Source organism: Cicer arietinum, chromosome 8 (genome assembly GCF_000331145.2).
Source record: "Cicer arietinum cultivar CDC Frontier isolate Library 1 chromosome 8, Cicar.CDCFrontier_v2.0, whole genome shotgun sequence".
Taxonomy (NCBI): domain Eukaryota; kingdom Viridiplantae; phylum Streptophyta; class Magnoliopsida; order Fabales; family Fabaceae; genus Cicer; species Cicer arietinum.
The window spans coordinates 7,797,147-7,816,266 of record NC_021167.2 but is presented as its reverse complement, the minus strand read 5'-3'; the positions used below and the strand labels follow the sequence as shown (position 1 = coordinate 7,816,266).

At 31.1% G+C, this 19,120-nt stretch overlaps 4 protein-coding genes and 1 long non-coding RNA gene across 6 annotated transcripts in view; 3 read left to right on the top strand and 2 right to left on the bottom strand.

The window, feature by feature from the left end:
- The window catches only part of LOC101488936 (MOB kinase activator-like 1A), a 5,759-nt gene extending 1,020 nt beyond the window's left edge, over window positions 1–4,739 (bottom strand). The window contains exons 1-6 of one of the 2 annotated variants that reach the window (XM_004512358.4): window positions 4,525–4,739; window positions 2,486–2,537; window positions 1,435–1,543; window positions 1,192–1,285; window positions 360–493; window positions 92–255 (exon numbers count right to left, since the gene is read on the bottom strand). In XM_004512358.4, coding sequence (XP_004512415.1) covers window positions 92–255; window positions 360–493; window positions 1,192–1,285; window positions 1,435–1,543; window positions 2,486–2,537; window positions 4,525–4,547 — 576 coding nt within the window. In that variant the 5' untranslated portion in view covers window positions 4,548–4,739. The remainder of the gene's footprint in view (window positions 1–91; window positions 256–359; window positions 494–1,191; window positions 1,286–1,434; window positions 1,544–2,485; window positions 2,538–4,524) is intronic. The other variant, XM_004512359.4, reaches the window with a different exon arrangement.
- Window positions 4,740–7,242: 2,503 nt separating this feature from the next.
- LOC101488383 (growth-regulating factor 5-like) lies at window positions 7,243–10,230 on the top strand. Its single transcript, XM_004512357.4, has 4 exons — window positions 7,243–7,376; window positions 7,490–7,742; window positions 7,842–8,259; window positions 9,517–10,230. Exons 2-4 carry the CDS (start codon window positions 7,547–7,549, stop codon window positions 9,941–9,943), a joined length of 1,041 nt encoding a protein of 346 aa, XP_004512414.1. The 5' UTR covers window positions 7,243–7,376; window positions 7,490–7,546; the 3' UTR covers window positions 9,944–10,230.
- Window positions 10,231–11,822: 1,592 nt separating this feature from the next.
- Window positions 11,823–13,215, bottom strand: LOC101515628 (histone-lysine N-methyltransferase ASHR2-like). The gene has a single exon (XM_004512355.4). It carries the CDS (start codon window positions 13,065–13,067, stop codon window positions 12,024–12,026), a length of 1,044 nt encoding a protein of 347 aa, XP_004512412.1. The 5' UTR covers window positions 13,068–13,215; the 3' UTR covers window positions 11,823–12,023.
- A 1,420-nt stretch (window positions 13,216–14,635) lies between these two features.
- On the top strand, window positions 14,636–17,454 carry LOC140918975 (uncharacterized). Its single transcript, XR_012161475.1, has 2 exons — window positions 14,636–15,021; window positions 17,145–17,454. It is a non-coding gene; the product is annotated as an uncharacterized lncRNA (long non-coding RNA).
- Window positions 17,455–17,888: 434 nt separating this feature from the next.
- LOC101515300 (protein PAM68, chloroplastic) lies at window positions 17,889–18,887 on the top strand. The gene is made up of 2 exons (XM_004512354.4): window positions 17,889–18,105; window positions 18,286–18,887. The coding sequence occupies exons 1-2, from the start codon at window positions 18,058–18,060 to the stop codon at window positions 18,835–18,837; spliced, it is 600 nt and encodes a 199-aa protein (XP_004512411.1). The 5' UTR covers window positions 17,889–18,057; the 3' UTR covers window positions 18,838–18,887.
- Window positions 18,888–19,120: the final 233 nt, after the last annotated feature.

Here is a 19,120-nt window from a genome sequence, read left to right as displayed (position 1 = left end):
GGGGGGAATAAAGATGTATCCATAGAAAATCAGCAAGCCAAAGAGCTTAATTCAACATTCAATAAAATAGAGTAAAGAATGTAAGACTTACACAAGTGAAGAGTATAAAATGCTTGAAGCATGTGTTTAGATGGGCCTCTTCTTTGAGGCTCACAATTTTCTGAAAGTGAGAATGATAAATATGAGCATATACACGGAACAGCCGCTTGAATATCGTCTTCACGACATCCTTAAAGTTGGGAGGAAATGGAGAACCTACACAATTAAATGGGTCATACAACAAGAATTAAAACCACAATGACAATGATTATGATGAAAGGGTCCAATAATCTTCAAGAAAGAAAATGTAAATTACTTACCAAGCCTCTGAGGGAATATGGATTCATCATCAAGCTGTGATTCAATCCAGTCCATCAGATATTCTACATATTTTGGAGCAGATACCTCAATAGGTTTTTTGATTTGCACGCCGTCTGCCCATCTATACTCATACCTAGAGTTTATATAACATAGTGACAGACAACATAAGAACTACAAATATATACAAATTGGATTTAGCGATGCAAAACAATATCTATTGATTGAAAAATAAGTGGGGTGAGAATATGACAACTTATAGTTTGTCATATCGTACATGTAAATATAATTTATCTCAACTGTAACTCACACTTCATCCTCTAAATGCATCTGTTACTTTAAAGGAAAATATTTTTCTTCAAGAATAGTGTTAATTAATAAACAGAGAGTTAATAAATACACGGGGCATAAAACAAAAAACAGGCACAAAATAAAACTGTAACTAGAAATCAAGATTCGGTTGATTGTTGATGACGTCTATTGACCTAGGTGCTCAGTTATAAACAAAATTATCAGAAATCTACAGCATAGCAGAACAACAATAAGCTGAAACTCAAGTTCTTCTATGAGGAGATACAACTACAAGGAGCCAAAAATTTATGGCAAAGTGATCTAAGCTTTAACAATACAATACACTGTATCAATTACACTTATTTTTATAATCATTTAGTTACTTGTTACTGCATGATACAAATACCGCAATTCACGTGTTTCAAGAAGCTAAGTAATTTTCTCATTCAACAGCTAAGATAATCGATATTTAATAGAATTTCATCCAAAATAATCTAAAAGTATAAGGCAAACAACGGAAACAATCAGATAACATTGCCATACTTGGGTCCTGCAGACATTGTGCGGCAATTCTCAGGAGTACAGAACTCTGTTAGGGTGCCATATAGCAGATTCACCTGGTTGAAAAAATCAACAGCTGAAATGCGAGCAAGAGAAAAAGTCAGATTACTAAATTTCAAAATCACGTGAATACATAATTGGTGAACTAGAGAATGAAAGGCAAGAGAAAACTTAAACAAGAGTATACACTGCTCTTCACAGTGCATCAGAGAGAATGATAATTACTGTTGACAGCTAGCCACTCATTCAAATCCTCCCCAGGAGGTAGCTTTACTGCTTCCCTCAGATTTCCACTGCCTAATGTTGCATCAATGTGTTTCCTAAGCTGAGCTCCCTAAAATTTAAATATAATAGCAAAATCATATAAGTCCTAAGGTGGATCAGGGTAAATCTTGAAACTAAAACTGCGGCGTAGAGAATTTGACAATCTGGAAGTTTGTCGTACATTACTATTTGTCAATACAACAATTTTCTAAAAAAATTAGGATATGGATTTGCAATATATTAAGTAAAAAACCTAAATTATACGTATTCACATATGTGAACAACATGATGTATAAATCATAATCCTATTCCTTGCTAAGGTCCCAATTCAATATTAACAAAATTGTCATCTTACACTGGAATCCCCTCCAACTCCCAGTTACAACCACACTCCTTACCTGAATCCCCCTCACCATGCCCCTCCATCGCTCAGCCGAAGATCAAAATTTGTAAATAAAAAAAAAAAAAAAGGAAAAAGAAATGGCAGCTTGCTACATTCAAACATTTTTGCATATCTACAAAAAAATTGACGGCTGCAGCTGTAATGTGCGCAAATCTAATAGAGATATGCCATCAACTTTAGAGAATCTCTGAATCATAAATAATATTTAAACTATAACCTCGCAACTTCAAATTAAAGTATTAAACAAGCTGATATAATTTTGCAATGAAAAATACATACATGAAGTATGGTTAGTAAATACATATGCGTCATCTTCGGTGACTCAATGTAGCCTCTGTTGGGTCTCTGATATTGTATTTCTAAGACCAATAAAACATGTTTTTATGGCAGAGGCTTTCCTTTGTGTTTTTAAATAATAATTTAAGGAGAAAAAAGAATTTTAACTTTTAATGCTTAGAGCAATTAATTTATTTACTTTTTTGTTTCATTAGAATGCCTTTGGCGAAATCGTATTTAAGGCAAGACAAACAATTTAAGCAGATAAATTATAATAAATTCAATATTAAATATCTAAAACAAAAATATCCTTGAGAAATAAAGGGAACCAACCTTACTTCCAGAGGGAGTACTTTTTTTCGGGCGGAATGTTCTCTGGTTTCTGCTGAACAAAATAATTTGTCAGGCAGAATACTAAAGTAGGATGGAAGAAAATCAATATAAACTGAATTACTAAAAATATTCAACAAAACCTTTTGCACCTGTGACAAGACTCAAGAGTACTAGTAACATGGAAAGTTTCACTTATACCAATACTAATTATTCTCTACTGCTGATACAAAACTTCATAAAACAAGAGTACTCATCAAATGTTTAAATAAAGTGCAGTGCAAATAGGAGTAGTGATCACAGCAGGTAATGTATAAAAAGGTGTAGATGGATTTGAAATGCTGTAGAAGTGTGGACTACTGATCAGATAAATGGAATTGGTAACAATAACAACTGAAATATTTTTATCTTCATATTAAAGTAAGAAAGTACTATTTGTTTTCATAGTGATACTAACAATTACAGCAGTGAAGCAATGAGGAATAGACATCAATGATACGATACTCTATTAATATTTACTACTCCCAAAATTAAATCTGTTTCACAATAATTATGAGAATAGGTGCAATATTCATATCAAATATGAAATGAACAAAAATAATTCCTTGTTTGAGGAACGAGCTCATTAAGGAAGGAACAATATTGTAGAATTCCTTGCAAAGTGAGCCGGGGACAAAGAAACAGGGCAAAGGGAATCAAAATATAAGATATCATTAGGTTCAGCATCTAACATTAATTGGATATCATATTCTGCAGGACAATGGAAAATTCATACAACACAAACAAGGCTCTAGAAAAAACTTTACACGCTTTTTCTTTCTAAAACTTCAATAACTACTAGAAGGTTCAACATACAGGCAAATCCAAAATTATGTCAATCTGTAATCGAAGAATTGATGTTATTTTCACACAAACTTTTTTAAGGAAATGCCAACAAGTACATACATCCAGTCTTATAGTCAGAACATTTACTAGTTTACTTTATATTCCAGGGAACTTCCATATAGGTTATGTAAGATTGATATTTCAGAATATCTCCACTCTCCCTAGTCATTCCATTTCATATTTGAGCAATTATGACCAGCTTAATCAATATCCATTCGGAGAAAAAACTACACAGAAGAAGTTGTGTTATATCATTAAGAATTAGGAACTTAGTTAGGACATTGTCAATGCATCGTCCATACAAATTACTACCAAAAGTTAGATATTTATTACAATTGAACATGTAATCTATAAATTCAATCTTAATTTAAAACACCAAAACGGGAGATGCGACAAAATAAACTACACAACAAACACAATAACTAGTTAATCAACACCGCATGTACATAAAGTGAAAAACATAAATCAATACTTAACTTTATCTTTTACATAACAATTTGAAATCGTCTAACAGAAACGTCAAGTGTCAAACTTTCACAACGCACTAAATAAAAACACAACCTTCCGAAAACTCTCATGACCACAAGTCTTCCATACAAGTATTACACTCATGGGACAGTTCAGAAAACTTATCAACACAAGCAAACACTCATGTCATAAAAAATATAAACAAACAAAACTACATACAAGTGAAAAACCAAGCATAAGTACTTGATCGGTTAAAAGCTTACTTTAGTGGCAAAAAATTAATTATTTCAAAAATAATATACTCCCAAACATAAAAGCAATAATTTCCACTCCAATCAAAACCTAAGCCAACTTTACATGTTCAACAAATTTAGGTATGGATCAATAATAGATGAATGACAGCGTAACAATACTGTTCACTAAAGCAAAAAAAAAAAATAGTAATGCAAATTAACAACAAAAAAATGGCAGGGTTTTGTCAAATTGAATGCAGAAGAGTTCAATATAATCAGGATTCGAGTTTTTAATAATTTGGAAAAAAAAATGAAGAGATTGATGATTAGATCAGAGAATAAAGAAAGAAAGAGTAATAATAATCAATAGTAATAAGAATGAATTGAAGGTAAGAAATGGAACGAAAATTGAGAAGGTAAAAAATGATAGTGAAAATCGAAAGTTTGGAAGCTAACCTTCCAATACCGAAGAGGCTCATGACTTGTTGAGAGAGAGAGAGAGAGAAGAGAGAGAAGAGAGAGAGAGAGAGAGAGAGAGAGAGGAAGAGAGAAAGCGCGTTCTTCCTTCCTTTCTTCCTCTTTGTTTATTTTTCTTCTTCGGCGTTTCTCCACTTTCGAGTTTCCAGCTTTAGATTTCGAATCTTGTTATTTGCTAATTACCGAACTACCCTTCTTACAATTGTTAATCGTACTTCTATACCTTTGCTGCTCACGTTTGCGTGATGTCATCATTCATATGCATGTATTTTTTTTTTTTTTGTTAGAGGTGAAACACAAATAAGTCGGACCAAATGGAAGATTTTTTAGAACATATAATATTAAGATAATAACTCATCTTAAAAATAATGTTGATCCAAGTTAGTTCTCTGGATTTTGCATTGACCCATTTTAAGAAGAAAAAATTTAAATAATCTTTTTTCAAAACAACAATCACATTTTTTCATTTTTTTATTCATCTCATTGTCAAAAAATTATTAATATTAATTTGTCATTCCAATGTAATTTAAAAAAGAAAACCATTTACGAACGTTTCATCCTCTATGTGGTGTTATGTATTATATATTTTATTAGTTTGTAAAATATAATTTTTTATTTTATAATTTTATGCATTAAATATTTTATTTTATTTTTTATAAAACAAGAGTTGAGTTGGCCTTTTGCCTTTGTAGTCTATAATGATTAAACCATGCTTGCAGAATGGGTCGGTCTATATTGGCTTGTTATGTGATTTGGTCCACTTGGATCAAACTAAGTAAGCTCATTTTCAACATTTTTTATAATCTCTATAACAAAATTGTTAATTTTTCGATTCTCAAAAAATTTTGTTTTTATTTTTTGTCTGTGTTTATAAGCTAAATTATGTTTGAATTTCTTTTACAATTGTGCTTAAGACATTATAAACATCTTTTTTAAATATTTTCTAATAAAATCTAGATTAAATATAAATTTATTAAAATTTGTATTTAATTCTTCTTTTTATTAAAATTTATATTTAATTCATCTTTTTGTTAAAATTTATATTAATTCATCTTTTATCTTTTGTTAGGATTTGTGTTAAGGAGATAAAGTAAAGAGAGGAGAAAGAAAAATAAAAAACATTATGACGCACAAAGAAAAATCCTTTTGCGCGCATTGTGCCTATACACTGTGTGTGTGAGACAAACTTTGAATATCATTCAAAAAAGTTGCATACAATATCAATGATGGAACCATACACAAATAATATCATGAAAGATGTTATAATGTACGTTGAATTTCATGGGTTGTCAGAATAGTTGACTTTAAAATATCTAGAATGTTTATGTAATTTTTACACCCCATAAATCTTTTCCTTTTGTTTGGTTTGGTTTTGCTACTGTTTGAGAAAGTACTTTGACACAACAATGGTATTTTGGTGTTCATTCTTCATGTCTCCCACTTGAAATGAAGATGAATAGTAAAATTTTATGAATGTAATTCACTTGTGGGGAATGAAGCCATTGTGACACCCACTTAATTCCTCTTGTTTATAAGGTTCAAAATTGGGGCAAAACTAAATACATTAAACATACTAATAATAGAGAAGATTATGACAATCCATTTTAAGTCACATAACATATCTAGCCTGCATCATTGAAACACGTCACTAATATATCAAACACATAAGCTATTTTCAAAAAATGAAGTGTAAAAAAAAGAGAAATTGTGTGTATATTTTAAAACATAAATGACTCAAATAGAAAAATTTAATGAAAATTCGTTACAAAGAGATAATATAAAGAATGCATCAACACTTTTTTTTTTATAATATAAATATATAGCCTACTTTACTTTCATTATTATATTGTACGTTATATAAAGTAAAATAATAATTGTGTTTGTATAGTTTATAAATTGACATGCAAATACTAACAAGTGTTCATAGAAAATTTTAAGAACATAAATATAAAAAGATCATAAAATATTGATTTTTCTACACAAAATTTAAAAAATCAACAATAAGTAATATTATTATAGGAAATAAGTTAAAAAATTATTTGACTTTTGTATATGTAGTTCGAACTAAAACAAATTGCTCACAAACTTGAATGCAGTGGAGTTCAAACTAAAACAGAAAATTCATATAATGATTACTTATATACTTGTTTTACATAATGTTCAACTAAATAAAATCACCATCACACAAAATCTCACATAAAAAATCTAACTATCACAAAATAGTCAACATAGTCAACTCATGAACCAAACAAATCAAACTCCATATAACTCAAGTTTAATTTAATTACCAATTCAAATGATAGAAAATTTACCAATTCAATTTTCACTTTAAACAAAATACTAATAATATTAATTACTAACATTAACTATAAAAAAAAAATCATCAAATCCACTTTCCTACTAAATTAAAATTAACACCAACCACTACCTAACATTAAGCCTTTGAGAAGCCTTAAATTTAGGCAAAACCTTATTAAAGGTGTCTACTTCTTTTTGTTTTTGACATCTTTATTAAGGATGCACTTATTACAATTTACATATGCCGACTCAAAAATCTCATGCTTCTACTACTGTTCCAATTCTTCAACCTACAGAGCAGAAAATCTATAAAAAACAAAAATTAAATATATGTTTTTTCTTCTCAACTCATATTAAATGAATCTTAAAGTCTTCTTCATTTTATACATCCTAATTTTCTTTAAATAAAATTAATAACAGTAACCAAATATATATAATAATAAGACATTAATTAATAATAAGTAATAACCTCCTTAATTCACAACCAATTCCACCCCCATTTACCAATGATGGCACAACTGGTTTTCTCCAAGGTAAGCTCCCCACCCTTTCCTCCACCACCCTCACCACCACCACCTTCATTTCTCTCTCTATAATTATCCTTTTTCTTCTCTCTCTAACTCTAATGCAATTTTTCTTCTTCCAGATTCACCAACCTCACTCCATCTTTCTCACAACATAAAAAACAAAAAACCCCAAAAGAATGAGCGTTCCACCACCACCGCCATCAGGGATGTGGCCAACAACAACTCATCCACCATTCACAGTATCACAGTGGCAAGAACTTGAACACCAAGCACTCATCTTCAAGTATCTCAAAGCTGGTTTGTCGGTTCCACCAGACCTTCTCCTACCTATTCGGAAAAGTCTTCAATTCATTTCTCACCGTCCTTCTTCTTGTAAACAAAACAACACAACCCAACAACGTTAATCTTCATTATTATCTTTATTTTGCTTTTTATGATGTTAAAGTTTGTTCCTTTTTTGTTTTTTTGTAGTGGGTTATTATGGGAAGAAAATTGACCCTGAACCAGGTAGGTGTAGAAGAACCGATGGAAAAAAATGGAGATGTTCTAGGGATGCTCATCCTGATTCTAAATACTGTGACCGTCATATGATACGACGTCGTTACCGTTCAAGAAAGCCTGTGGAATCTTCTTCTTCTTCTTCTCAATCTCAATCTCAATCTCAATCTCAATCTTCATCTTCTGTTTCTTCAACTTCACAACTTGTTTCTTCTATTGGAACTACTACTGTTAGTACTGGTTCTGTTTCTGTTACTTCAAATTCAACCTTTCATACACTTCCTTTGCATACAAATGGTACACGTGAAGGTTTAGGTTTCACTCTTGGGAACACAATACCCGACATGGACCCTATGCTTCTTCCTCTTCAGGGTTCTAAGAAACCTTATAGGTATGTTTTATTGATTCATTTTACTTTTATTGTTTTCAATGAGCCAATACTTTCTTTTTTTGTTTTTTTTTTGGTGTAGTTGTGAGTGAGTTTCACTATTTTGATGTTTTTATTTGTTGTTTTAGGTTGACATGTTCAATATGATATTGTATGTCTTTTGGTGTGTTTTGTTTTGACTTGTGGGGTTTTGGGGAAATTATTTGCCATGATTTCTAGTGGAGTGTTGTTATTTTTTTTTTCTCCCTTTTTGTTTTTGCAATAGATTTTATATTTTTATTAGATGTTAAACATGGTAGCTGTGATGCTAAGTTACATAACATGTGGATCCCTATGATGTGTTGTGTGGGGTGAGACTTTGAGAGTAAGGTACAAGTCATCTGGGCATAGTTTTGGAGTTAGGTTTGTATTTTATTTGAATTGGTTTGTGTGAGTTTGAAAAAAATGTAGTACTATTCACTTAATCAGGTATGCTTTGGTAACAGTTTTTATGGATTGAATTTAATTTAGTCTGCAGTGTATCAGCTAAAATTTACTTAACTCTTGATTTTATTTTAACCTGAATTGCCCTCTTTATTTTCATTTGAAATCATGACTTGGTACTATGCGGTTTTTATGGGTTCTGATATTTTATTGAGATTCTTTTCACATTTATTTGATACCAGTAGTAAATTTAAGAGGTATTGTGCGTAGTTCGCCTTGTTAGATGTGAGTGAAGTATGGGGGTATGATTTGATAAGGTTGGAAATGAAAGGAATTATGGATGATTGCATAACTGAAGCAATAACATGAGAATTGATGTTTTTGTGTGATACAGTTAAAGCAATTAAGCATAGGTAATTTCATGTTGGTTAACCAGCATCTAACTGGTGATTGCTAGTTGATGATTATCCCCATAAAAGGTGGTTTATAGGTTTGAGTTGGTATGTGATAAGTTGGTGAGGGAATTTGAAATGTGCTATTTTTTTAGCTATCTGGTGATGTGAATTTTCAATTCTAGGCCTTGAATGAGCTATCACGACACTTTGCACTAGATCGCATATCGCAGAGTAAGAACGGTTTGTGAAAATTCCGCTACACTATAGCGCGCTTTTATCGCCGCTATTTGAAAACACTAAGCTGTCGTGGGCATTTGGATCCACACAGGCCTTTCAAAAAAAAAAAATTCGTCAGTATTTTTAAAAAATTGTTGGTAATTTTCTATCATGCACAAGTGAAATAAATGCAGCGTCACGATGTTTACTAAACACTCCATCATAGGTTTGGACTGAACTCCGAAGCAGATGAGCACAACCTTTTACAGAAAGATCTCGGCACTGTGAAGTATCAAGGCTACGATTTTACATCAGATGGCATGTGGTATAATAATATGTCTCAGATTCCATCAAACACCGTCTCCGAATCAAGGAGTGGTTCTACCACCATGACTGGCAACTACTTCCAACAGCGAACAACACGAGAACCTGAGCTTTTTAGCCTCGACGCTGCAAGGTCCAAGGAAATCGTCTTTAACAGTCAGTTATGTTCAACAGGTAGTTTGAAACAGGACTATGAGTCCCCTCAGTCTCTCTTCAGTGACTGGCACTGGAAGAAAGATTTAGCCTCCTCCGCCGCCATCGAGTATAGGCCAAATAAGGATTTTAACACCGACCCGGATGCCAATGTTGATTCAAATGGTACTTTATGAAGCTTTCAAAAGAGTATCACTACATGGTCCCCTCCACCCTTTGTTACATAAGGGAATCATGGTTTAGTTTTCAACTTTCAATGTTGTTGTTGTTATTGTATTGTATACTTGAAGGAGTTATGTTATGCTTTATTTACACGTAAACTTTGTAACATTTGATTATGCTTTCCTTTTTCTTGATATGTTGCTTTTAGTATGTATGAATGACTACTGTCTTTTAAGATCAAAATCCTGTGATTGTTAGACACATGTTGGTGGTATACTATTGAGTATTTTCAGCTCAAAAATGATGGTTAATTATTGCATGAATGATTCTGAATGAGTAGTAACATTCTTGTTTACATGTTTGTGGATCTTTTAAAAAGATGAAAGGCAAATGGTGTATTTGTTTGGTTGCATTAGATTTTAGATGCTTAACATTGCAGTGAAGTGGTGCTTTCATAAGTTTCTTGGTTCAGGACAGGGGTTATAAATGTGGAATGCAGTGGTTGTTGGCTTATTAATAAGTGTTTTCAATTTGGAGTTTGAGTTCTTCGAGGTATACTATAGAGGCGGTGTTAATGTTTCATATTGAGGTATTGTGTCCACATTCTCTTTTTCTCCTTTTTGTTTTTTTTAATCTTTTATTTTGTCCTCATTATAAAATTATTTACACTATTTTTTCCATTTATTTAATTTCCAATGGAAGGAAACAAGTATAAATGTTCTTTCATAGTTATCCAAAAAGTTTAATTTGGATATGAGATGAATAGTACTTTTTCTAAAATCATTTTTTGATAATTTTATTTACTTTTGGTAGATGAAAGTATCCTTCATATATAACTATCGAGACCAAACTTTTCAAATTATTAAGGTTTATTTAAGTAGGTTGATATCTTTCAACTAATATTTTTTCATGGTATAACCCTAACAAAATAATTAAAAGCCTTTAGTGAAAGATTTTTTTTTCTTTCTTTCAACCAAGCTACATCTCAGTTGAATTAGGCTAAGTTCACTTGGTCTAGTTGTATCTTTCCACCTCTGTATATTCTCAAAAAAATTTAATTCACACGCCTGAATTAATTATTTTTGAGGTTTTTTTTTTTGTCAAAATGTACTTTTGGATTGACTAATTCAAAAAAAATTGGAGGTAAAAAAAGAAGCTATCAATTTTCACTGATGATCAATTTAGAATAAGAGGTTGTTGTTTGGTATCAATTTGCAGTTTGTGTTATGCTTCTTGTGAAAAACTTCAAACCATTTATTTCTGCATTGTCCCTTTGGTATAGAGTTCTGGAGATAGTTTTGTGGTTATCTTAATATAGTTATTGATTCATATTCAATTTATTTCATTTTTTTTGTATTTCTTATACTTTTTTATATATTATTATTATTATTATGTTATGATGTAGATATAGTAATTGTTAATGTAGAGGGTACTAATACAGTTGTGATATCTTGTATTTTAGCGATACTTTTGAACTTCAATGTATTTAAAAGATATCACATTCACATGGACAGCTATTTAAATTGAAGTAGATAGTCTATTTTAAAGAAACCTCCAAACAAATATTCTCACCTTTGAGAGGATTTATTAAATTATTCAAAATGAGCATGTTAGGAGGATGAATGGGACACACCTTGTTATAATTCGCTTATATAATCAACTCTCACAAACACTATGCAAATTGATAAACTTGAATAAGTCAATATAAATAAGTCATAAATAATTAATGAAAGTTAAAGAAGTATCCTAAAAGCTAATGATTGATTTCAATTTCCAATTTTTCATTTAGAATGCTTTGATTCTCAAATATAAAGTACATAAACAATCAAAAGTACACAATTTCATATTGATTATGATTACTATAAAAGTTAGGACATTTCTCAAACAATCAAGTACAATACAAAATTGCAATATGTTACTTTCTCTAATCAAGTACAATCACTACACACACATTTCTAACAAAATGTAAACACAGAAAGAAAAAAAAGATAATAACTGATAACTTTAAAAATTACCACAAACATTTCCAACAAAACAAGTCCTTCAAAGAAAGAAACAACATAAATTAAAATTGCTAAGTTCAATTAAAAAAGACTAAGTAGCATTGTCAACTTTCAAATTACCACAAAAGTTACACTCAAGAACATTAGAAGCTTCATCATCTTTAGGAGGCAGAGGAGCCATAGTTCCTGCACAATTCTTCTTATCACAAACATACTTAGATAAAAAACACACATGTGGCAAATCACTTTTACTCTCTCCATCATCATTCCAATTAGCTTCAATCTTGCACCTATCACACTCACAAGCAAAACCATAATCCTCCATCAAAATCCTCTTCCTTGATGAATAATCCTTATTAATCCTAAAATAGCTTATGCAAACCTCACTTCCAACATCAACATCCTTAATCAACCTGATAACAATGTCAGTATTATTTTCATCACTACTATCCACATAATCAAACCTGCAAGCATTAGGAATACAATCATGGTTAAAAAAAGTAGCTTTTGGATAAATTCCATAACCCTTTATGGATCTTTGAGGACCCTTTTGAGAATAAGGTTCCATTAAGCAAAAAGAATTGATTCTTTCTTTAGCAATGAGTTTAGCAGCTAGTTCATCTGAAAAAATCATGTTTTTTTGACAAAATGGTGAAACAAGAGAATGAAGAAACTTAGCAGAATCAAGTATAGCTTCATTTGGATCACCGTGAAGAGAAAGCAAAATATTAAGATGAGAAGGGTTATGCATTAAAAGATTGTAAACAGCAACAATGAAACGAGCTTGAACTTGGATTTCAAAGGGTTGTGTAGATAAAGGTGAAGTTTTATTTTGAAGATATGAGAGTGTTTGACATGACCAAGAAGAGTGAGAGGAGTTGAGAGCAATATAGAGACATTTTTGGCTGCAGAATTTGCAATGAGAGCAAGAAGGACATGGAATAGTTTGTGTTGGTAAGGTTCTGAAGCAATTGTCACAATAAGAAGGTTGAGAGAAGAGAGGTGAAGCAGAGTAGAGAAGAAGAGGGGATTCAGTGAGGACAATTTGGCCAGCTTTGAGAGGTTTTGTTGCTATAAGGCCTTTACCTTTGGAAGGTATATGTTCTAGTCTCAAGGGAGAGTTTGAAGCATCCATGATTAATTATTATCTCTACTATGGTTGAAGTTGAATTGCATTAATACAATTCTTTACAAGTTTTCATGTTTCAAGATTATGTAATGTTAAAAATGGTGGCATGTGGCATAATGATTGAAGACAGATAATGAGCAAGAGGATAAGCATCTACAGATCTCAATAGAAATCAGTGACATGTAATATTAGTGCCAAAATATAATTTATCTACATGAAATGAAATATAATATATGCTAAAGTACATTTGTGGTCCCTTAACTTAATTTCAGGTAAAGTTTTAGTCTCTTATCTTTTTTTTTTTTTTCGATTTAGTCCTTTATTCCTAATAATATCAAATAAAGTATGAAAATATGAGTTTATTTGAAGCTTTGCGTTACGGATTTGATGAAATTTGTATTATATTGAAGAATATAATTAATTAATTTTATGAGTTTTGATTGAATTTTTGTTTAAAAAAGGATAACGTTGTTGAAATTTTAAAACATAAAATATCAAATTGTCATTTAAAATTAAAATAAAGGACTAAGTCGGAAAAAAAAAAAATAGATGACTAAAACGTTACCTGAAATTAAGTTAAGAGACTTTAACCTATAATATAACACCCACAACTATATAAAATTAGATAGAACTATCAACTTTATTAAAGATTTACAATAAGATTTGTTTATAACTTATTAATTCTAAATTTCGGGATTTGAATTCGTAAATAGAAAGTCCAACTATTTGTATTAACAACAATTCATTTCAGTTATTATTTGTTACACAAATTAAATGTAATAAAACATATAAAGAAATAAATGTTATTAATATTTAATATTACAATTCAACCTTCACTTTATGCAGAAACATTATAATGCTTTTATAAAAAAAAAGTTATAATTACTAATATAATACTTAGCAAGTTTTATGTATTTTGTTATTAATATAATATGGTGTTACTTATTGATTATTTATTTATTTATTACTAAATATAATTGATTTTTATTTTAAAATATTTTTTTAATGATATTTAGGTTATAAAACCAAAACCAAATCTAAAAAACATTAAACGATAAAGAATAATTTAACCAATAATTAATTTTTTATTTATAAATATTTGGGATGAAATATCTAGTAACAAATGCACTTTTAATGTTTTTTTCACTAATATCATTGTTAACAAAAAAAAAACCAAAAAAAAAACAGACTTGTTTATTGTAAGACCCATAATTTTAAAGTACACTTTATGTATTTTATATATTTTGGATTTTGACTCGGAGACTTTTAGCCAAAGTTAATAATATTTTGGAGTTTATATGATCAAAAAGTTATTTTGACGCCGTTTAGAATTACTCGTCGATAAATAAATTTAAATTAAGTGCGGAGAATCCTTTACGTAGAATTTAATGCGTTACGGGTGAAATGGTAATTTAACAAATATCTAGATATTTTGGGATATTTGTTAAGTTATATTTAATATATATATATGTTTGGTTGGAGGGAAAAAGAAAGGAAATTAGAAGGAAGGAAAAGGAAAAGAAAAGATTATATAAAGGAAATAAGGAAATAGAAATGAAGGAAAAACAAAGAAAGGAAAAAGAAAGGAAGGAAAATCCGATTTTCCATCTTCTTCCTCTGCTACCCGCGACCATTTTTCCCTCCTTCTCCCATTTTCATTTTCGTTGCTTTCTTTTCTTCAAGACTAGTAACCCAAGGTTGGGTGAGTGTTAGAACAAGGATTTCGCAACTCCACTCTTCCTCTTTGATTCAAAAACGAAGAAAAACGGTATTTGAGATTCAAACACAAACCCCTCTGTTTCTTCTAGATCTAAGCTTCGTTTCGCGAAGAGTTAGAAGAGAAAGTTGCTCACTACCACGCTACGGTGCTATGGGACCAATTTGGAGGCGACGTTGCGAGCGAAGATTTTTACCGGTTTTACTCGCGGTACCGGAAACCCACGTTAAAGCTAACGTTAAGGTAAGGGCTCCTTCCAAACTTTTAGTTTGCATCTAGGGCCTTATCTGTGGTTGTGTGGAAACGAATTGTGTTAGGATTGGAGTATTGTTTTGGGAAAAATGATTTTACCTTATGATGTAAGATTTTGAATAAATGAAATTTATTATGTTGATTTGTGTTCATCGTATTTGGCATGTTCATACTTGATGTTTGTTGATTGATGTGTTTTGGTGTGAATTATGAATTGAATGTGAGAATTTGTTTGAGTTTGTTTTGTGTAGAATTTGAAAACCATTAAGTTAAATGAGTATTAAGAATGGGGAATCTCTTAATGTCTTGTTTACTTAATGTGTGTTTGTTTGTGAAAAATCGTTTAAGTTAACTGGGCGTTAAGAATGGGGAATCTCTTAATGTCTCGGTTACTTAATATTTGTTTTTGAAAATCGTTTAAGTTAACTGGGCGTTAAGAATGGGGAATCTCTTAATGTCTCGGTTACTTAATATTTGTTTTTGAAAATCGTTTAAGTTAACTGGGCGTTAAGAATGGGGAATCTCTTAATGTCTCGGTTACTTAATATTTGTTTTTGAAAATCGTTTAAGTTAACTGGGCGTTAAGAATGGGGAATCTCTTAATGTCTCGGTTACTTAATATTTTGTTTTAAAGAAAAATCGTTTAAGTTAACTGGGCGTTAAGAATGGGGAATCTCTTAATGTCTCGGTTACTTAATATTTGTTTTTGAAAATCGTTTAAGTTAACTGGGCGTTAAGAAGGGGGAATCTCTTAATGTCTCGGTTACTTAATATTTGTTTTTGAAAATCGTTTAAGTTAACTGGGCGTTAAGAAGGGGGAATCTCTTAATGTCTCGGTTACTTAATATTTGTTTTTGAAAATCGTTTAAGTTAACTGGGCGTTAAGAATGGGGAATCTCTTAATGTCTCGGTTACTTAACATTTTGTTTTGAAAACCATTTATGTTTGTCCGTGAGAGACTGCACAGGGGTTTGTCCGTGAGAGACTACGCCCTAGTTTAAGTTAAATAAGAATTAAGAATGGGGAATCTCTTAATGTCTTGTTTACTTATGTGAGTTTTGGTAAATCGTGCTGACCCGCGATAGGTGGCACCTTGGTAAACGATACGGACCCGTGATAGGCAGTACGTTTACGATTTACGTTGTGTAAGTTGTGTTGACCCGTGATAGGTGGCACCTCGGTAAACAGTACTGACCCGTGATAGGTGGTACGTTTACGACTTACGTTTCTTGGTGAATTGTGTTTGTCCGTGAGAGACTGCACATGTGTTTGTCCGTGAGAGACTACACCCTGTTAAATTGTGAATTGTTGGTTCATTTTGTCTGTGTAGTATTGTGTTATAAGTGTTAAGTGTATGTTTTGGAATTTGGTGATAACATGTTTGATTGCAATACCATTTCGAAACCCATGATGTTGTAGTATTGTGTTATAAGTGTTAAGTGTTATGTTTTGGAATTTGGTGATAACATGTTTGATTGCAATACCATTTCGAAACCCATGATGTTGTAGTATTGTGTTATAAGTGTTAAGTGTTATGTTTTGGAATTTGGTGATAGCATGTTTGATTGCAATACTATTTCGAAACTCATGTTGTTGTAGCGATTGCGTTATCAGTGCTAAGTGTTAAGATTTGGGATTATGTATGAATGTGATTGAATTAGTTTAAGTATTTTTTGGAAGAATAAGTAGGGAAATCGATTTCCCAATCGATTGGATGAGTTGCATGAAGTTCACTGTTTTAACCTAATCGATTTGCCAATCGATTGTATAAATATATCTTTCAAAATCTTTTACGAAATCGATTTGGAAATCGATTGGCAGAGAGGCAGGAACTCAGCAAAAGTCCTTATTTTGAGTTAGATAATCGATTGCTCAATTGATTTATCAATGCTTTGGTCAGTTATGTATTACTTGATGGTTTGAGAACTTCATTTTGAGTTCATTGTTAATTGGCAAACATTATATGAACTTTTAGCATATGGAAAATCATTTTAAGGTGCATGCTTAGTTGAAAGGTTATTTTGTGCATTTAAAACTTAAATGTTATGTGTTATCTGTTAATTTCGGTTGGTGACCCTTTACAATTATTGTGGAAATCTGGGCTTTGCCCTCAGATGAGAATCAGGACGATCCTACCAGTTCGTACCCTACGGACGGGAATGGAGATGGGGACGCTTGACTGCAGCTACGTTAGGAGGATCTCACGGGGCGCGTGAAGATCACTCAGGGTGTTTAGTTGTTTTGTAAAATGATCAGACTAGGTTGTCACAGAGGGAACGGATGTCTTTCTTTTGGGTTGTGTTTATTTTTAAACTGGAAGACTGTACTACTTTTGTTATGAATATATTTTGAATTCATGGATTGAGAATTTTTCTGCTGCTCGTAAATTCTGTTGACTTATTTGTCATTGCGTTACGACTTAAATATTTATCCAAATGTGTGTTACCTTATTTATTTCCCTGTTTTATTTTAATTCCTTTTGAAAAAAAAATACACTCACGCTTTGAAAAACGATGTGTTACATTTATGTTTTCAATTTAATTCATGAGACTACATACAGTGCGCCGTGGTTTAAAAATGCAGCATATTTTCTGAATAATGTTATGGAAATATAAACTTGACATAAAATAAAATATAAATATAATATCTTGACATATATACTTATTAATATTATCAGAATATAAAATTTAAATACAAATACAATATTCTAATATATATTTTATTATTCAAATATAAAACTCGACACAAAATAAAATACAAATATAACACTTTAATATTTAATAAAAAATATGATATTCAGTGTATTTATATAACATTATATTTAAATCGTATTTTATATTCCAATAAAGTATATTTGGCGTGAAGCAAATTCCCGGAGTGACACAAAAACAGTGAAGGGAAACAGATATGAGATATCCTTCAGAAAACCTTATCCTCTCAAAATCTAACTACTCTCAAAAATTAAATAAACATCTTTTGCCACTGCCACCTATGTAATAATCCAGATCCATCAACACCTTCAAAATCATGACCACAACTACTCCCACACTTCTCAATTCACAATTTCTCCACAAGGTTCTCTCTCTATTTTCTCTATTTCATGAAACAATTTCGAATAATGTTTTATTTCTAATTAATTCCAACCAATTTTAAGGTTTAGTTAGTACTACATAGGACTCAAAAGTTTATGTTTCTTAAATGTACACAATTATATTATATATTTTGTATTGATTTCTATACTATTATTGATTGCAGCATATTAGGCACAACAACATTTTTATACTCACTAACAAAATCAATTATGTGAGTGGAGATTTAAAGTCTCAACAATTTCACTTCTCTAACCTTGTACCTATACATGCAACCTTAAAGGGTCCAAAAGGGTTTGGTCCTTCTCCAAAGAAGAAGAAGAACAAGACAAAGAATATGAAAAAGAACAATGAAGAAGAAGAAGATGATGAAGAGGAAGAGGAAGAAGAGAGAGAGGAAGGGATAATTCCTGAAGTAGTGACAAACAGAATGATAGGTAGAATGGCATTGTCTGTGGGGGTGCCATTAGGTATTGGGCTTTTGTTTTTCCCATTTTTTTATTATCTTAAGGTTGGTTTGAAAATTGATGTGCCTAATTGGGTTCCTTTTATTGTTTCTTTTTTCTTTTTTGGGTCAGCTTTATTGGGAGTGAGTTATGGGATTGTTTCTGCTAGTTGGGATCCTTTGAGAGAAGGTTCACTTTTGGGCTGGACTGAAGCCCAAAAGAATTGGCCTGTTTTTTGGCAATCATTTAGAAGTGGGTCTCGGAAGGATTAGCCCATTGTTTCTTTTTGCCTATATATATTATTTATATTGTCACTTTATTATATTAGTTTTTTTTTTTCTATCTTCAATAATTAGTATATTGTTAATATTATTAGTATTTTATTCATCTAATCAATCTTATATCTTATCTTTAATTATATTAGTTAATAGTCTTTTTGCAGAAGGAATCAACTTATTTTCATGCTTCACCTCTATTTTAGACCATGATGTTGGTAAAAGTCTTAAGAGTTAGGAATTTAGGGTTTTTTCTTTTTGACTATTGCATTTCATAAAA